This window comes from Euwallacea fornicatus, chromosome 12 (assembly GCF_040115645.1).
Source record: "Euwallacea fornicatus isolate EFF26 chromosome 12, ASM4011564v1, whole genome shotgun sequence".
NCBI lineage: Eukaryota > Metazoa > Arthropoda > Insecta > Coleoptera > Curculionidae > Euwallacea > Euwallacea fornicatus.
In genome coordinates, this window is record NC_089552.1 from 4,981,696 (window position 1) to 5,001,098 (window position 19,403).

The 19,403-nt window shown below is 33.4% G+C and overlaps 2 protein-coding genes across 2 annotated transcripts; both read right to left on the reverse strand.

The window, feature by feature from the left end:
* Window positions 1–960: 960 nt before the first annotated feature.
* On the reverse strand, window positions 961–6,864 carry Sep1 (Septin 1). Its single transcript, XM_066288489.1, has 7 exons — window positions 6,565–6,864; window positions 5,622–5,814; window positions 4,950–5,208; window positions 3,012–3,216; window positions 2,847–2,921; window positions 2,604–2,791; window positions 961–1,882 (listed from the first exon to the last, which is right to left on the reverse strand). The coding sequence occupies exons 1-7, from the start codon at window positions 6,586–6,588 to the stop codon at window positions 1,753–1,755; spliced, it is 1,074 nt and encodes a 357-aa protein (XP_066144586.1). The 5' UTR covers window positions 6,589–6,864; the 3' UTR covers window positions 961–1,752.
* Window positions 6,865–7,572: 708 nt separating this feature from the next.
* LOC136342551 (chloride channel protein 2-like) lies at window positions 7,573–16,683 on the reverse strand. Its single transcript, XM_066288480.1, has 13 exons — window positions 16,510–16,683; window positions 16,279–16,396; window positions 16,077–16,220; window positions 12,339–12,467; window positions 11,893–12,280; window positions 10,982–11,095; window positions 10,824–10,925; window positions 10,537–10,771; window positions 10,359–10,482; window positions 10,036–10,305; window positions 8,490–8,785; window positions 8,334–8,435; window positions 7,573–8,277 (listed from the first exon to the last, which is right to left on the reverse strand). Exons 1-13 carry the CDS (start codon window positions 16,573–16,575, stop codon window positions 7,930–7,932), a joined length of 2,436 nt encoding a protein of 811 aa, XP_066144577.1. The 5' UTR covers window positions 16,576–16,683; the 3' UTR covers window positions 7,573–7,929.
* Window positions 16,684–19,403: the final 2,720 nt, after the last annotated feature.

Consider the following 19,403-nt stretch of genomic DNA (forward strand, 5'->3'; position numbering starts at 1 on the left):
CTCTGGCTCCATAAAACCACCACACTAAAACTCGTACAAAATTATCACCTTCCTCTTCAAAACACGTCCAAACCAGCTGATGGCATGCTAGAAAGAACGAATTTTTGAAATACAGCCTATGAATCTACAGGGTTCATCAACGAGTTCGCGCACTAAAAACTCAACTATTTTATGCCTCAAACAATTCCGTTATAACCACTTCATAATCTTTTTAAAGAAAATCGTAGTGGGGCAAAGAGATCCTAGGAGGGGATGAGCTAGTATCGTAAATTATTGGGTGCTAATTTGTGCAGTTTCAAGGTGAATATCTTGAAAACTATTAAAGCTACAATAACACAATTTAGCACGAGTGGGTACTGGATTAATTATAACACAGGGCAGAAACTACAATGACAACAGTCACGGGGTATCCCCAATCAAAAATCATCGTTTTTTCTTCTTTTCTCAAACTAAGTTTTTTTAATTAAATCGATTGACTTTTCTGCACGAAACAACTTTACTTATAAATATATCTCGCAAGTATACGATGTAATCAATTCATCCTACTTACCTTTTAACCTTAACACTAAATTAATTATAATGGTGATTGTATTGAATTGTACTTGCCTTATTAATAATATTCTTCAATCACTTTTTTATTTTTAGAACTATATCCGTACGATGCGAATTTGCACGGAATTCCAGAACTTACCACATCTAATATAGCGTGAACAAAAAAAAGGTTATTGATAATGCGGTTCATGAAAATTTTCAATGTTTTATTTCAGAATTTTTATAAAATCCGAAGTTTCATGACTTCTACAGGTAGAAAATGAATTCGGTGAAAAGCGTTAATTCTTTAGGAATGTTGCCAAAAACTACTATGATTTCCAAAATCACAATACATAGAAGAATCATCAAAAATGTCAAACCTGTATACTGGTAACAACCTTTTATTTGGATAAGTGACAACACTAATAATATAAAACACATTTTTTATTCGTATTTAGAGATTAAACATACTCGAACAGAACCAGAATTTATATTCTGTTCAAGAAAAATATCTAATAGAGATATTACGTTATAAAAATAAGTCTAATATGGCCTTAAATTTAGAATTGCAGAATTTTCGCAGAAGTAGGTACAGTACATGTGAAATAATAAAATTGCCAAATTAAAATTCGCATGTCTTTATACCGTAAGTTGCATTTAAACTATTTCTAATAAAAAATAAATATTCTATGCAAATAATATGGCCTTAGCTCTAAAGTATCTATGTTATCTGAAATGTAAAAAAATAGGAATATACTTCTTAATTCTCTAATAATCTTTGCAAAGTCTTTAGGAATAAATACGTTTGATATGAGAATGAGTTTTGCCGCCCCAGTACGGCGCAAGCGATTATAGTGCAAAGTGGTTTCAGTATGAAATGCATCTATCTGAGCAAATAAAGTATATATAATAAAGCAAGAAGTATGATATGTTGACAAACATAGTCGGGTAACTGAATATATCCATTTTTACATGGAAAACCCCATTTTGTCATTTTAGATTCACCGAAACATTAAACAAATACCGTAAAAAGATTTAAATGATAATAGAAAAACCGTTACTTTTGACACATTCGAAATCCGCTATTTATTTTGATAATATAATTTTCATATATCTAAAAGAAGACGCAATACTTAAAATATATTTTTACGAATATGATTTACACCCCAAATCTTTACAGTCAATAATGCGCTTGTTACACTAAGCGTATCAGAAAGCCATCTACTGTTGCTGCGTTTGCATTTTGGCTTGCAGTTGAGCGATCATTTCCTGCATCCTCTTCAGTTCGGCTTCTTTTTCTTGTAGTATCCTGTCTTTTTCACCAGATGTTGCCACTTTCTCTTCAGTAATGCTATAACACAAAGGGTTGCGTAAAAATTATTTTTATTAAATGGAAAAAGTAAGATATTCTATAAATACTAGGGACCAACATACGTTAGTCAACCACGCCATTAGTTTCTACTGCCAATATAAGCCGCGGAGAAGAAAGCAACCGGAAGCACGTCGAGCCCAATATATGTTCACAATCACCAAATTTAGACTCACAGTATAAAGTACTTGAATTGTTAACTATATCTGCCAACTCTACTTCTTTGTAAACGTTTTATGAATACTACCCAGAATTGAATATCGTGAAATCGCAATTTTAATTTTTTAATCATTGACATTCATCGGGTTCCTTTCATGTGGAACACCTTATACCATGTCTCCAGATTTAATTTAAATCAGTTAACAATCTGCGTAAAACTATTGAAAACATCAAACTGTAGAACAAAAATATGTAATACATGCTGATGAATCCTGTGTTGTTTTTAGAAAATAGTTACCCTATATAATACAGGTATTGATTATATGCTGATTTAATATCTAAGACAGAAAACTATATGTTTCTATATATTCAAATATAATATTGAAAACTAGCGCAATACGTCCTGAAGTGTTTCGTTTTTTACACATGGCTTGATAATATCTTCTACCGTTCAACATAATCAATCAAATTTAATGAAACATGCACAAAAATCAACTTATGTCCGATTCACTCACACATATAAAATAGATGCATTGCAACGTACGTGTTTCTCTTTGGCGGTGGAACACCTTTAGCTAACCTTTCGCTCCGATAATTCTCATAATGTTCCCTTTGAGTAATATCCTGAAGATCTTGCATGTGAGTAATGAGCATTGTCCGCAATTTAATGAAATCGCAATGTTCTGGGTTTTCTACTTCTACCACTCCCCAAGGATATAATCTGCCTCGAACCTAAAGAAAACTAATAATAATGTGTTGCCTGTAAAATATAGTGGAAATTACATACCTGGCGTCCTCGAACTTCTAAAAGCGTATTAGCACCACACACAGCAAAGGGCACAGCCTGTTTTAATTGACGAACCTAGGTAGGTAATATAAATTTTCTATGTGTTAGAAATGATTTCTTATCAGTTATTCAAGTAAACATCATGCAGTTCGTGGCTATCCTCACCTGTTCCTTATATTCTTCATCTTCGTCAGAATCACATTCGGGCAAAGAAAATATTTTAATACCATTCTCAGCAATTTCATATAATACTTTAGATTTTAGCTTTTGCATCTCTTTCTTGGTTAATACATCGGCTTTGGCAATCACAGGAACTATGTTTACTTTGTTATGTAACTGTTTCATGAATTCAATATCCAAAGGTTTTAAACTAAAACCAATTCACATGGTATACCGAGACTCGGTCAATATTAGTAATTGCAAGTGAATCGAAAAAAGACTTGGAAGCCCAAGACTACGATGTATATATTACTCCATCATTTAGGTAACTATTCGATTTACATATATAAAAATTCGTGTGTTAACAATGCATTTTGTACCGCCGAGGTGTGCAGAAGCAGGAATAACCTTAAGTTCCAACCAACTTAAAAATGTTAAATTATGAAAATTTTGGAGAATTGGGAGTGTTGAACAGATTTAATTGAACTTCAATGCACGTTTATACTCATAATACGCTTTTCGAATGTTACTTTATCTTTTGTTAGATATTAGTCAAGCAAATAATGGATAGGTATAGATCACGGCACGATATGGATATTAAGATAAATAAAAAATTTATTATTATTTTATCACTTATTATATTTCGCTAAACATTTTCAAGAAAGATATTTCATTTAGTTCTTAATCATATTTTATATTTAAATGATGTTGGAACCGAACACATAGCTCGAGTGGGTTCATGTAGATGCACAAATAACACAACAAAGACCCTGCGAATTTCAGTCAGCTTATTTGTCATAGGAATTAATCCACACTTTACGGTTTGCCGATCCTCAATATTTTCTGCACCTATTTGAATCCGTGGTTTATCTGCTATGACTTCGAGGCACGTTGACTTTTAAAGTCATCAAATCGACACTTCTCTAACACATCTGGCTCTTTAAATTTTCTAATACTTTTTGTAGGTATTTTGCCTTTAAAAAATGTCATTCATACAATTAGGAAACCTGGTTTCAGTATGGCAGCACCACCTACCACACTTTAAATCTGGCTTTTCCCGTTATTTAAGCTCTTTTCTTAGATAAATTGATTTATTCGGGGAAAGATTAATATTTCGCGACCAGTCCCCCCTAAACCTGACTTCTGGCGAGTTTTTAAGGTTACTTTAAAAGTTATGTCTATCGCCACCATCACCATGCTCTCGAAGCTTTCAAAATCAAAATTTATTCAGAAATTAAAGCCATAGTGAAGAATTATCACAACTTTAGAAATAAATGTGTTCCAATTGGATAGGTACATTTTTATTTCATTTCTCTTTAAAAAGTTTATAATGTTTTGAAACATCCTGCATAAAATGAATTAGGGACAATCAAATAATGTATGGTACGATTAACGTAACATAAAAAGTTGCTAATTTTTTCGTCACTTTTAGTAATAATGGGTTTTTTACAACCACTTTTGGACAATTTACACAAAATCCTGACATTTTTGCACTTACCCTGTTTTTATATCGAACATAGTAGACCTTATAAGACCCAGAAAAAATCTAAACAGAAACCCTACCGATATAGGTACAAAATAAATTTTAAAAAGTGCCGTTCAGTAGTCAAATATTTTAAATTCAATACCACTGTTACCGTGCATACAATTAATCATCCATATTAAGTTACAATCGATTAGAAATCCGAAACCTCTATGTAAATGAGTAAACCTCAATAGGGAAACGAGTTCATACACCTTAACTACGCTGACGAATTTTATCGCAATACCATAAGTATTTAAAAACACAGAAAACAACTTCGTCATACTGCTTACACGCATCCAGTTCTTTTTGCTTCAGTCTTCAATTCACTTGATAAGATTATAATACGTATTAATGGAGTTACAATGAACTGATAACGTCTCAGTTCATGCAACTTCCTGTTTAACAGAAACATTACTTACCCATGTCCAAATGGAGATATAAAATAGAAACAGCAATGAATTCTGTTGTCGACAATATTCTTCCTATTCAAACCGCTTTCATCACGTAGAAACCTTTCAAATTGTTCGTCAATGTATCTAATAATTTCAGAAAAACTGTCTGTGTTGTCAATCGCATCTCCATACCCTGGAGTATCAACTACTGTGAGTCTTAACTTTATGCCTCTTTCCTCAATTTCAACAGTCGTTGGTTCCAATTTTACAGTTTGTTTGTGCTTTTCTATCATTGAGAGTAAAAATAGTAATTTGTAAAGCAGTATCTTCAAAACTACCCTAATTAAAATAACAAAATAGTAAAAATACAGATTAACTTCCAGCCATCATATCAGCTGTATAAATGGATTGTTTATTTGACTCCATGTGAAGAAAGCAATAACCCTGCCAGATGTTAAAACTGGTAAAGAAACTTGGAATTGTTAACATTTTGTCTCACATGTTAGCTAAAATGCTAAAACCTATGTTCTCAAAGAGGATAAATGCAAAATATACTTTTAGATGATTTAACTATATACATGTGAAGGTGGAGAAAAAATGTTATGTTCAAATTTGATCATAATAATTTGCATTCAGGTAATTCAAAAGTGTGGAACTAATATTTAACATAATATAACTAGATAATTGATGTGGACTCACCCACAGCACCGGGAACTACCCTTTCAGGGTATAAATCAGCCAAAAAGAGAGCATTAACCAAGGTGGACTTTCCTAGACCACTTTCTCCAACTACCATAAGTGTAAATTCAAAACCCTTTTTGACTGATTTTCTATGAACCTGGTTTGGCAAGTTTGCAAAACCTACATACCCAGGAGTTTCCAGACTTGAAAACTGAAAAAGAAACTGTTCTGAACATCATGTTTATGCTTATTACAGAAGTTCAGTTTTTTGTTTTTATCAATATACATATGGCTTATTAACAACAATGCCAACAAATTTTTCATAGCCTAAAAACAATTAAAAAAAAAACTTTCTTTAACATGAAAGAAATCTGGTAGTTTTGTCGAGAAATCCAAAAATCCTTCATTATCAGAGATGTCAAAATGAACTAAAAAGTTAAATGTTAACAAGAAGTAGAAGACAAATTATAGGATAAGTGTAATTTAGTTAAAATATAAAATGTTTGAAATACTACAATTAATAATTTGTGATCTTTGATATTTTGGAAAAGAGCACTATAGGTTGGTTTGTTACATCCAGTATGTATAGATAACATTGAAAATAGAGTTCTTACAGAACGGGACTATCTAGGCTAAAAAAAAACTCTAATTAGAGAATAGATTTAGTTATTTAGTGTCAAACAATTAGTATATTTCAGTACTGAGATACTTCTGTTGAGAAATTTACTGCTATGATAAAACAATGAGTGAAACACTATTATAATGATAGTCATTATAAAAATGAATTATAAAAATATGTGAATTGAAGATAAGAAGTACTTAAAGTTCATCTTCCTTACTATATTGGTTATATTCCATTGGTACCTTCCCCCCATTAATTGGGGTTTGGGGTTATGTATATTTTGTTTTCAAAAAAGCAAAAATATGGGAGGAATTTATAAATTTGTGCAATAATTCTTACCGATTTTACTGATTCGTTGGACATCTTGAAGCACCTTAAAACCAAATCAAACCAAGCTTGTAATTAAACGAGGCGAGTTGTAAACAAATGTCGAGACGATTATTCTATACTAAGCCACAGTGAAATTTAGCTTTTGACTGAGAAATGGAACTACTGAGTTGCCTGACCAGCGCCTCCGGCTTTTATATTTATGATTTCTGAATAAGTCTGTTGATGAGTTGCCGTTGAATAGTTGATTTGATATGAAAAAGAAAATAAACAAAAAAGCCAAACTGCCTTCCTTTTTGAGCTTCAGTGGCCGCACGCCGTGTTAGCAACATTGAGCCACATCGGTATTTTTTTATTCAATATGGCGGATAAAGGCAAGTTTGGCCTTTTACGAGTTAGCAAGGCAACCTCTTCATTAGCAAACTTTTAACTTCCCATTATTATAACCCAAGGAAATTTGATTTGCAACCAAAATGAACCAAATGGTACATTTCAAGTTAAATATTTTTAAAATGGGGGCAGTTCTGGTTATACCGAAAGTAGCTGTGTACTTCGTTATTTTAAATGAAACACTAAAATGTTTTTGTCATATTTAGATTTTTCTGCAAATTTTAAAACCAGGTTATGTAAAGTATGTTATGTCAAAAATTTGGAAATTCTGACAGTTACGAGATCCCATGGGAATCTTTATTGATCGATCTTCTTACAAAATTCGGTGATTTCCCTTGCGACCGCCCGAAGTAATTATCGCGATATATAATCAGAGATTTTTTCTATTATTCGGATAGTTTCAGAAAATTTTCGAACCTCTTGAGGTAATATTTATTACTATAATCCACAGCTGTGGATCCTATATAGACCCTAGACAACTTTATTAAGGCTCCGGCACCTCAAAAATTCATCTTAAGAAACTTCATTATGAGAGATTTAAAAAGTCGTAAAAATCGGTATTAAAATAATTCAGTATCTTAGAAAATACTTTAAAAAAGCGTCCGATTTAATATACGCAGATAGAGCTCGTGGAGGCGATTAAATAGATCTTTATTGTCTAGTATGAATATTAAGTGTCATATTTCCTCACAAGGAAGCTCATGAGCGTGCTTATCCCCAAAGGGTTCCGCTTTCAAAAATTAGTTGAACTCTTTTGAAGCTCCAAGTTTGTAGGGAAATCAGGTGCATTATTTGAATTGATACTCAGTTTATTACATGACATACTCATAGTATTTTTGAACAATTTCACTACAAGTTATATTATTTAATTGTCATCCTCCCTTGAAACTTGTTCAATAATTTACAGATCACTTAATCTTCACTGCGAACTAGAAAATGTGATTTTTTTCAGGCTTAAAAATTATACATCAGCAATGACTCTCGCGATCATCCCTTCTTTAACAATGGTAAATTCTCCGCCGGTCTAATTTCACCCCCCTTGTTGGCTTCATCAGCTTCGACAGGGAAAATTCCACTATTGGCATCAGAGATGGCCTTTCTTAACTCTTTACCGCCCACTACACCCACCAGTTTTCCCATGGCAGTAACATAGGCAGTGTTGAGGTTCATCATAGAAAAGAGGGAATGAACTTTTAGAAGAGACGTGCGTTCTACTAATTGGAAAGGAGCTGGATCAATCTGGCAGGAGGCAAAGTCCACTTCTTGGCTCAGTTGATTCTCTTCCCATGAAGTCTGATCTGCAGACGGTAAGTCGCAAATTCGTATAACTTTCAGCTGAAGATATGTGAATTACGGCACTCAAGCTGTTGATATCTTTCAGTAGTAAATACCTTTTCTTTTATAGCTTCCTTTTTTCTCTGGGCTGATCCAGGGAAGCCCATTCTATTTAAGTTATATTTGCTAAAAATCCGTAGCCTTAATTGCTCTTTCTCCTGAAAACGTCCAACAAGTCAGATAAGAAATATAGGCAATAAACATTTTTATACCTCAGTTTCTCCTTTTTCGTCTAATTCCGCAATGTTAGTTTCACTTTCCGTCTCTTCCAGACGTCGAACGATTTGCAACCTTTTCCTGAAGCCTATCTGACACTCTACTAAGTCAATCAGCTCCATCCTGGAGACGCTTCCCAGCAAAATCATATTATGGACGTTATCAACCAAAGGAAATACTTTTAATTGTTTATGCTCTTTAAGCATATTTTTGAGTTCCCCGTGTGTTATGCCTAGATAGACATGCTTTACGTTTTTTACCATAAAGTCCTCCACGAAGATCTGATAAACAGCTGAAAGGAGATGGGTATGCATGATGTTCCAAGAAGATTGGTGCGAATACCTGCAGTGTGCCAGAGGATGAATGAATAAAGTGATTCAGCTGGATTCTCTTTATACACAGGTATATATTCGATTTACCGAGTGTGAAAGTAATTTTTAAATTTAAAAATTGAGAAAAGAACTCATAGTTTCTAATTTATTATTTGGTTTCGATGTCTCATTTTACATATTTACAGCTTTTTGAATATTATCCACTAACTCCTTTCTAAGTTTATGCACAAATTTGTATACCAGCGATTTAAAAAAGCCTCACGGATATGAGTCGGGACTTTGTGATGACCACAGAGTTTTATTATTTTCACCAATCTATCAATATGAAATAAGATGGCGTTGAGGCTAGACAAACACCCTACAAAACTAACCCCAAATTATTTTTCAAGAAATACAAATCCCATTCCTCATTTAGTTTTACTAGAAGTTCAAGTGGTCTCAAAATCATATCGATCGGTTGACGATCTGATTGTCTATACAACCTGTCGAAACAATGACTTGTGGTTATGACTAATTACGGATGTGGCACATGTCAGTACAAAGGCAGTAGCTGTTAATGATTTGATGGTATTCAGGGTTTTCGCAGTGCATAATTAAAAAAACCTTGAAAACACTAGGAAACACGAGTTTTTTACACAATACTTTTTTAATATAGAAGAGTTCAACCTATCAGAATTTGTAAACATGTTGAAATTTTCTGCACTGGTAAAAGAATTAAGCCAATGTTTTACCTTTTCGGTAAAGTACAGCTGGCGCTATCTATCAACTTGCTTGAAATAAAAATTTTGAATGAATTCATCGTACCCAAAAAACTCCTAGAAACAATGTCAATTCTCTGAATCAAAAACTATAACATTTATTTTCAATTTACTGCATTAATTAATTTTAGACATCCTGTAGAATGAAGATAATAGCTTTTAGCTGTTTTATACAAAAGATAATAACTTTTGTATAAGACAAGTGTAGCTGAATCGCTCTATTTTTTCTTTATCCTCTAACACCAAATACTAATTTGTATCAGTGTTGCTGGGGCACCCTCTATATAACAACAAATTTATTTAATTAGTCTGAGAAGGCGCCTATAGCTACTTTTAACTTTTTAATTTTGTTTGTTGCCTGAAAATTTATCTCAGGCACATAAATTTAATATGATATTAAACACCTCAAGCCAAAATAGCACCTCTCAGGCATATTTATTCTAAAATATTACCGCTACTGCTGGGCAGCAGATCTGGCAGATAAGGTAGCTTTCCCGCTTTAATTGCCAAGTCATATATGCTGGGAGTGAAAAACCTGGCAATTCCATTAGCTATAAGATTGGAAATCAGGACTGGAATTACGTGACTGATTTGGGAGGTCATTTCGAACATGATGACCGCAGTGGAGAGAGTGTGAGTTACAGCGCCGCTCCACGCGACTGCGCCAACTGTGGCATAAGCTCCAGGCATGATTCGAGTTACTTTCCCTCCGTAGCGCACTCCTAAAATTATGTGATGGGACTATTTTTAGTATAGTTTCAACTTTAACAATCACCATTTGGAAACCAGAGAGCCAGCAATTCTCCTGCAATTCTTCCAAGAGCGGCGCCTGATCTAAAGTTTGGGATGAAACATCCGGAGGGAATTGGCATTGAGGATGCAAAAATAGAAGCTAGAAACTTTCATTCAAATCATTGGTAACATCGTCATGCGTAAATATTGAGCAAACATACTTGATAGAAAATGAATACGACCAAATTGGTATAGATCCCAGACCATTTCGTCGTCCAGTGATTTAAGACTTCTTGTTGAGCCACCGTGTGATTTCCCTGAGTCCACGTGAAGTTACTAAACAAGGTAACCACTTGGTCCTTTGGAGTCAAGTCCGACGCAATGAACTGTCCGATACCTGGTGGCCATGTCACCGTAGATATAATCATGACCACGAAAAAGGGGTAAATAAAGCGACTGAAAGAGTAATTTTTTCTTTAGAGAAATGAGAAAAATAAGGATAACGCACTTTTGTTTTTTAATCCAGTTAATCCTTTTACTGCCGTTAATAAACCTGTTGAAGGCTCTTAAAATACAAATGTAGAAGCATCCTCCCACACCACAAATCACCCTGAAAATCTTTAAGGGTTAGGTGTTGATGGAAATACAGGGAAACTTATATTATACCCTAAAATTGCAAAAGAAATTAGCTCCAGAGGGTCATAAGGGAAGTCGTTGATAAAACTAGTGGGGAATACCACACGGATGGTGTCTACCCCGTCTATCCACACGTATAACAATCTAAAAATGGGAAATTGTATTACCATGTGCGGGCAAAGGGTGAATAAAAAATTCCTGAGGAATAGTGTTGTGAAAAAATTTGCAAAAATGATCCCTGGATTGTTGCCACAGAACGATTCAGAGATGATGGGAAAAGAATTTCGATTTCTGCTGATTTTTAATATGCCATAAACACTGTTGTCAAAGTTTTCTTAGATTCCGAAAAAAAACGAAAAATCTAACACTCGTCAAAATATTTTATCAAAAATATTTCAAAAATCATCAATTCAATAGAAAAACGTTTAGTATATTTTTTTGTTCGTTTCTCATCCCTACAAAAAAAGCGTATCATTGTTCCAAGTCGATATGGGATACTCAAAATATAGATACCAACTAACTTTTTTTTTAATATGGATTTAGCTTTTTGTTCCATATTGTAAAGACGCCTATTATCTCTAAATGATCATTTGGGTACTTTTTTTAGGTGGCTTCCTAGTTGTCCCGATTTAACTTACATTTATTTTTCATTTGAGGAAATAAAGAAGTATCAAAGACTTATTTTAACATATTTTCAATTGAAATGTTCTTCAATTTTTAAATTTTTGTAAACTATTGGAAGTCAACAGTAATTGGAAAACGATATTTAGAGCATATTAAATCCCCGAGAATTCCAGCTCTTTTAACTGATTTCCTTACCTCCACGTTTTGGAGATAGGCGCTCCTGAGTAAGATATAATGTGTATTCAGATACTTTACATTATCTTTTTCCTTTTTAAATTTTACACTTCTGACATATATCACCTTGGTGGACTCATTACCTATAAACTGTGGCACCCCACACCGCAGCAAAAAATCCTCTCCAATAGTTTCTAACCGCGAAATACGCGGTGGAAATCTCGACACTGAAAAGAACCCCCCCAATAGGGGAATTGAAAGTACAGGCGACTCCCACGGCATAAGCAGCCCCAATAAGCTCCATCTTTTTATTCTCGTTCAGATACACACTCTTGAAACTGGACATAAACTTGCTCATCTTAGTCACTATTATGCTAGACATCTGAATGAGAGGGCCCTCCTTGCCCAACGGCATTCCACTACCCAATGTTGCCGTGATCCCCATCCATTTGGCTATTAACACTCTAAGTGTGAGGAACTCTTTGAGGTATACTCCACGGAGACAAGTTTTGATTTGAGGAACTCCGGAACCTTGAAGAGGATTTGACGTGTATTTGTGATTATTATTATTTGGTCCCACTAAGCATACCTACTGCTTTTGGAGCTATCAGCGACGTAATGCCGACATCCCATAGTATTAATACCACTGGTAAGCATACCCATGCTATCCATTTGGAGAAGTAACGATCCGCTAACCCATTTGACAGCATGGAACGTGCTGTAAAAAAGAATGATAAGAAGGGACGAAACATTTTTAGAAATTGTGACACAGGACGATAGAAATAATTTCCTGTTACGTGCGGAGAGTTTTCGCAAACAAACCCCATTTTTGTAATTTTTGTTGGCAATATGTTATGTTAGATTTAACCTCATTAATAATTAGTAGGTAAACACAAATGAACCTTTCGGCAGATTTTAATGTATTCTCTAAACTGTTTATTAAGTCTCTTTGTGGAGCTCAACTAGGATCTGAGTAACGATAACAGACGGGAGTTCGGTTAAATAGGGTTAAAGCTGGGCCATTTTGAAGATGCGATTTCAAAATTTTGAAAATTTCCATGATTTTTAAACATATTAAAAAAAAATTAATTTTGAAAAAAAGTTTAAGTTTTTCCTCAGCTGATGATTCACACCTAGGCCATTACAACTTTTCCTTTTCTATAACGCGGCAGTGTCATATTTCAAATCCGGCGTTTCCGTTTTTGACATGTAACACCACCGCCATTACAATAAAGTCTTAATAACTTTGAATTATTTTAGCAAATAAACTGACAATAAATAATAACGTTTTTATCAAAAATTATGTTTTTTTCAAATTTTTTTAAATCTTGAACGGTATATTCTTGAACTCCAAATTGCATAACTTGGTTTCAATTTGAGAGAACTCATATATTTTATGATTACCGATATTCTTACGGCTAAGCTCCATAAACGAAGACGCTGTATAGGAACTTCCAAAAAATGAGGACAGCATTTTTCAGATTTCCATTCTCCTATAACAATCTGCTAATCATAAAATAATCAAAAGGCATTTTTTCATAAAAATTATCAGTGTCTGTCTTAATTTTTACATAATTGCCATCAAAACGCGAAATTCCTTCTAAGCAAACACCCTGTCAATCGTCTGAATATTTCAGACTTAAATGGCACTTTTGTGTTTGTTTTTAATTAACACAACATAAACTTTCAACGTCGACAGAGATATTTTGGTGAGCACAGTTAAACAGATTTGTAAATTATAAATTAGCAAATTTTATTAAAACAATGGCGACAAGTTTAATGTTTAAATTAGTAAGCAATCAGTGTTATATGTAATATCACATTTGCGCATGACATGATTTTTGTTTTGTCTAAGTAATGAAAAATCATAACAATGCGTAAATTGCTATGTGTGATACGTCAATTAATTAGTATTAAAAAGTTGTCTTAATAAAAAAAAGTTCTAGGGCCGTATTTAGGAAAAGAAGTTCCTTATTCTTGACAAATAAAATGTCATATAATGGCATGAAAACTGTGGTATTGAAGCATATTAGAAACTGCAATGTAAATTGCACATATTAATCGTAGCCAGTATAACAAGAAAAAAGTAACGTTAATATACGTACGGTAATATAGCTTATAACCAAATTGCTTGAACTGGAATTGCAAAATATGAAAACTGTTGTTTTTACAGTATTAATAGAGATAAAAAACTGGATTAAAAAAGAAATTGCTGGCAAAAAAGATTGCTAAGGCTTAACTGAAATTCTAAGATACAATTGGAACTGCTGTCTAGCTCTACAAGGTGGTACAAATTTTATTTAAAAAAACACGATATGTTTACTGTTGCCCCCGGTATAATTTCTGTAAATTTTTTTAACGAAAATACTTTAGTCTGATGAATTACTAAAAAATAAAATTTGTTATAAAAAAAACAAAATCAATTTGACCGAGCGATTTAACAATAATTTTAGTTATTCAATTTTGATCTTTGCTAGTGCCTTCATGTATCGGAACACGTAAGATACTTACATACCTACTGGTACATCAAATAACCTAATCCTAACGCAAAATCTCCACAAATAATACAAAACAAAGCAAGCATAGATATCTCAAATGTTCGTCATTAATTATTATTTTTTAGAAAACGTGATTTGAGTTTGTCAGGCTCATTGTCATCTGATTATTCTGAATCATCATCATCTGACTGTTTTTAGCTCATGTTCTTTTACCGTATGATTATCCCACTTGATTTAGTTTGTTAATCCGCATTTTTAGCGAGAATTTCTCAATTGGGGCATACAGAAATTAACGTATGAACGAGATGTCATATGTCAAAGATTTAGTATGTCATAAGTTTTAATTATATAGTATCAGAGTTAGCTACAAGATGAAGATAAGAAAACTGACAGAGCTATCTAAGTATGAGGCGTTCTCGAACGAGATTATTACCACCACTGGTACTAAATAGTGTAGTGTCGGGGAATCCCATTTTGGACTGGGATATCTCCTGGGAACTGAGAAGGAAAGACAATAGCAAAGAAATAGCTAATTAGAACATAAAAAGACAGACGTGAAATTGAGTAGTAGTAAATTTGCTAATTTGTCTTTCTATAGTTTGATGATACATTAAAATTTCTCAATCATGGAAAATGCTCATAATGTTATTTCAACATATACAAAATAGGTTCCGATCTACAGTCCATTATTAAAACCATTTTTTATTGTATGCAAATCAATTAATAGGCGGACATGCGAAAAAGTAGATAAAAACAAGTTAAACGTGAAGTTTTCGGTTAGGTTTGAATGTGATTAGTCAGGTTTGATGTAGGTACAGGGTGATGCATTATAATGGATCTGATGGATGTTTTGTGTCGTTGTCAACCTTACGAAAATATTTAAACACATTTTTTTTAAATCCCATATTTTTCTCAAGTTGTCAGGATCTAGTGTTAAATTTAAGAAATGAGCATCGCAGATCTGTCAAAATAACACCAATCTCTTTTTTTTGTGAGTCAGATAAAAAATATAGGATGAACTATAAGAAAAAATTAAAGTGATGTCACTAATAGATTTACGATGCTCATCTGTTTAATTTCACAGTAAATTCTTATGAAATGTAGAAACATTTAAAAGTTTCTTAATTTAAAAATTTCCATAGTATTGATAATAATAGAAATATCTGAATAAGAATCTTGATTTGTAAATTTTTACTTTTACGTAGCTATTTTGGGAAATTAAGGTATGAATCTATTCAAAATAGCCGTAATAAATAGTAGAAGTCAATCAACAAACAATATATGGGGTGTTTCATTTGAAAAATTTGAGTTATAAATCCTTGAACATCTAACTCAGAAATAGCTACATGCCGATTAAAAAGTAGTAAAGAATAGTAAGGAAAATGAACATAAGAAAGCATTGTTGTCCTTATTTGCTTAATGTTTGTGATCCTAAAGTAGACAAATAAAGGATAAATCTAGAATCAGGTCACTCACACCTGAAACACACATTAAGTGCTAAATAATTAAAGAAAAAAAAACGCCAATCCGTATTGAATAAAAGCAAAATCATATCATCATCTCGAGATGAGGTATTTAATTATCGACTGAAATTTTTTGAATCGTTATCATTTTGGTATTGATATTCGTATTTTATTCCTTTTAAATTGATTGAATTTGAATTGTGCACGTTAATTAGAAATATATCACTTATACCATACAAATCATGGATATCATACATAGAAATTTAGTCATAGAGACGCTTTAACGTTCCAGCCATTGAAAAATTAATGTCGTTTTTTAATAATTTCTGAGACGTTCTTAAAGAACTTGGAACACCTTGTATTTACCTTTACCGCACATTCCAGCGCCTTGATCTATGGAATAGCTTATGATGGCTACGAATATGCCCAATACAGCCAAAAAGAGCCATTCTTCGCCGAAGTATCCGAAGGTATTCCTCCACACTTTAGCACATATCCTGTAAACTTTCCCTGCATAGTAAATGCCACGGTTAACTTCACTAAGGGCACACGTTATAAGAGCACGAACCTTGGTAGGCCTCAAATTCTTTTCGTCGAGCTTTCTCTATTTCTTTCAGCCTCCTCTTATCCGCCAAAGTTTTTTCCCTTAAAGTCTCGTATAGATCTTCTAAGGACTTATTGTAGTACTTCAAAGAAAAGTGCAATTAGAGGCGGTTATTCAGAATCCTGTCAACTTTAACTATTAGATGTACTTGTTTTCTTCAGAAAAACTGCTGATTTTGAAATTGAAAAGAAATACCTGAACAGAGGAAAATGTGGAATCGTACACTTGCGAGCTGGGCAAGTATTTACTCCTGCCACCCATTTTCAACTAACTGAACTAATTTATTAATCGTTCTTTAAGAACAGTAAATCCAGGTATTTGCACAATCCGTATTTGACTTCTAATTACGCTAATTTGCATGTGGTACCACTTCGGATACCAACAATAAAATCCACTACCTCAAGGGAATCCGTTGCTTATGTACTCGTGACAAATAATACACATAAAGTTGGCTCTTTATGGAGCAATAAAGGTGTAAAATCGGTATGGCTAAATATTTGGTGGAGTAGGTACCAAGTGAAATTTAGCAAAGACTGGAGGCCTCCTGAAGCTAATTGTGTTTGGTACACTTATGGCCGATGATGCTCGGGTTGGGTACATATAGTAGGTACATAAAGAATTAGGTGGGAAAATATTGGCGAAGATTCCCAAATAGGTTCTCCATGAAAATTTATACTGGCTGCCCCTCTGATAGCTAACAGAGATTATTAGGGAACGAATAAATAATATTTATTTTCATTGCTGTATATGATAACCCCAGGATCTCGGCCATCCGTCTGTTTACCGCAATTCAACAAATTAATCTCTTTTTAGTATATTTTGATTTCGGGTAATAAGGGGGTCGAAATTTGTTTTGAGGTAGCGTTTTTTAAGAGTGGTTATTGCAAACTGTCCACTTACTGTTGGTCAATGAACATATTTGTGTTTCCACAGTGTTTTAATCGTATGGAACGGTGGTTTATCATCTTAGTACGGAGGGATAGATGCCTTTTAAGTAGTTAGTAAGTGATGTAAAATCCATGTCAGTTGTTATTAGAGGTTTCGTATTCGAGGTGACGCCCTGAAACCTAAACAATTGATTATAGAATATTATACTACCATTAGTGATAATCTGAAAATTTTGCATGATGAAAAAATTCATAGAATTACACCTAAAATATTTTCAAGATGGCGCCACTTCCGGTTTGACCAGAAGTACTTTTATCTCGTAAGTTGCCAATCACTTACAGGTCCACCGGAAGTGGCTTACAATTTGGTTGTTTACATTTACACGCATAAATTATAGCACTTTTGGATTTACCTCAAATCCTAAGGCTTTTTTATACATTACTAAGAGCATATAAATGACTAGATCCCCATGATTCCCAACATCTAGAAATCACAGAACCATTTAACATAATAAAAGTTTCCTGTGATCCGTATCTGGAGAGAGCTGATTGGTTATTAATCTCAGTATGTGACGGAGAAAAGGGAAATGTTGTGGAAAGCTGACAAATTTTTCGAGTAAAAATTTTTCTTACATGTATGAAAACTTGATAATCAATTATCAAAAATCAGAAAACTTTAATTTTTAAGTCCGAAAAGTACCATAGACTATCATCGTGGGTATTTATGATGCAAAAAAGCAAGTGGCGCCATTTATACACCACGTAAGGAACTAACTGCTAAATAAAAACAAATTCTTTTTAATGCATTATGACACGGCAAATAAATTATAGATATCTTTTCTCGAAAAAGATTTATCTGCTATTGTGGTGTACAGATAACGCTACGTCAAAGCATTTTCATTCAAATGATGAAGGTGTTAAGAGGTCATTCTCAGAAATTTAAGTTCGTACAAATTTCACTCGATAACTGAGGGAAATACTCCGCGCGACGCACCCTTACACCATTCAATAATAAAGGCTAAATATTTCTATTTGATAAAGAAGACAATTTTAACTTTTTTTAAGTCAAAATTAATAAATTGGAAACACTTCACATAATTTGTCAACGAAAAACCAGGGGCGCATTTGACTGATTCGAGTGTCCATCGAGATATGACAAAGTTGTATGGTACGTGTATTGCAGAACCAAAACTGGTTAAAATTGGAGTATTGAATTTTCACTTAATATTTTGCAGCAAAACTGTTATGTACGTCACTAATTTGACGATGACCAAATTACGATACAAAAATTTTATGTGCAAAATTTTAGGCAATCGAAATTTCATAATGTGCACTTCATTTTAAAATTTAGCCTTCAGAAAACCAGTGGCGGATTTTACTATTTTAGGTAAAGAAAAATACAAATTGAACTGCTCCGATTTTGAATATATTTCGTTGCCAAATAGGTACATCGAAGATACTTTTCTGTACCAAATATTTTCCAAATTAGTGTAAGTTGATTTTTTGACAAAAATTTTTCCTGCTCTATAATCAGGTCATGATATTTTTCAGACCCAAAATTCGAAGTTGTCCGAGTTTTGACTGTGGCATATTGATGCCATCTACTGCGAAACTAAGTCTCGTCAAAATCGAAGCATTTATTTTTCAATTAATTTTTTTAGGGACAAAACTGACCAATTTTTCGGCAAGGCATCAGTTGTAGATTTCAGAGCCCCAACAAACAGAAAAATGTCAACAGTTTCTGCTTAAAATAGTGTACGATGGGGGCCTTAAAGTTTATTTTAAAAAAATGAAATTTCAGTTGAAATCTAATTAAATCGATTGGATTTATAGGCACTACGTCTGGAATTCTATCACACGAGTTGTGTCAATGTGTGAAAATGAGACACGGGTTCCAGTATCTATTTGTTTATGTTGCGTTATTCCTTTATAACAGAGTGGGTTTACTGTGTCATTATCTGTCAATTTCTTTTAATAGCCGATTAACTTTTAGACCGTGTATGTAGTACGTACGTAACGAGATTTTATTCGGCTCGTCCATTAATGCACACGCGTGCAAAACTCGCTCGGCCATAATCTGATTGGCCTCATAAAACCGCATATTACGTACTTATTACATCAATAACAGTTGTAATTTTAGTATTTTGTATTAAAGTAACTCTCTAGAGATTCCATAAATTTATCTATAGTATCTTCAGTGAA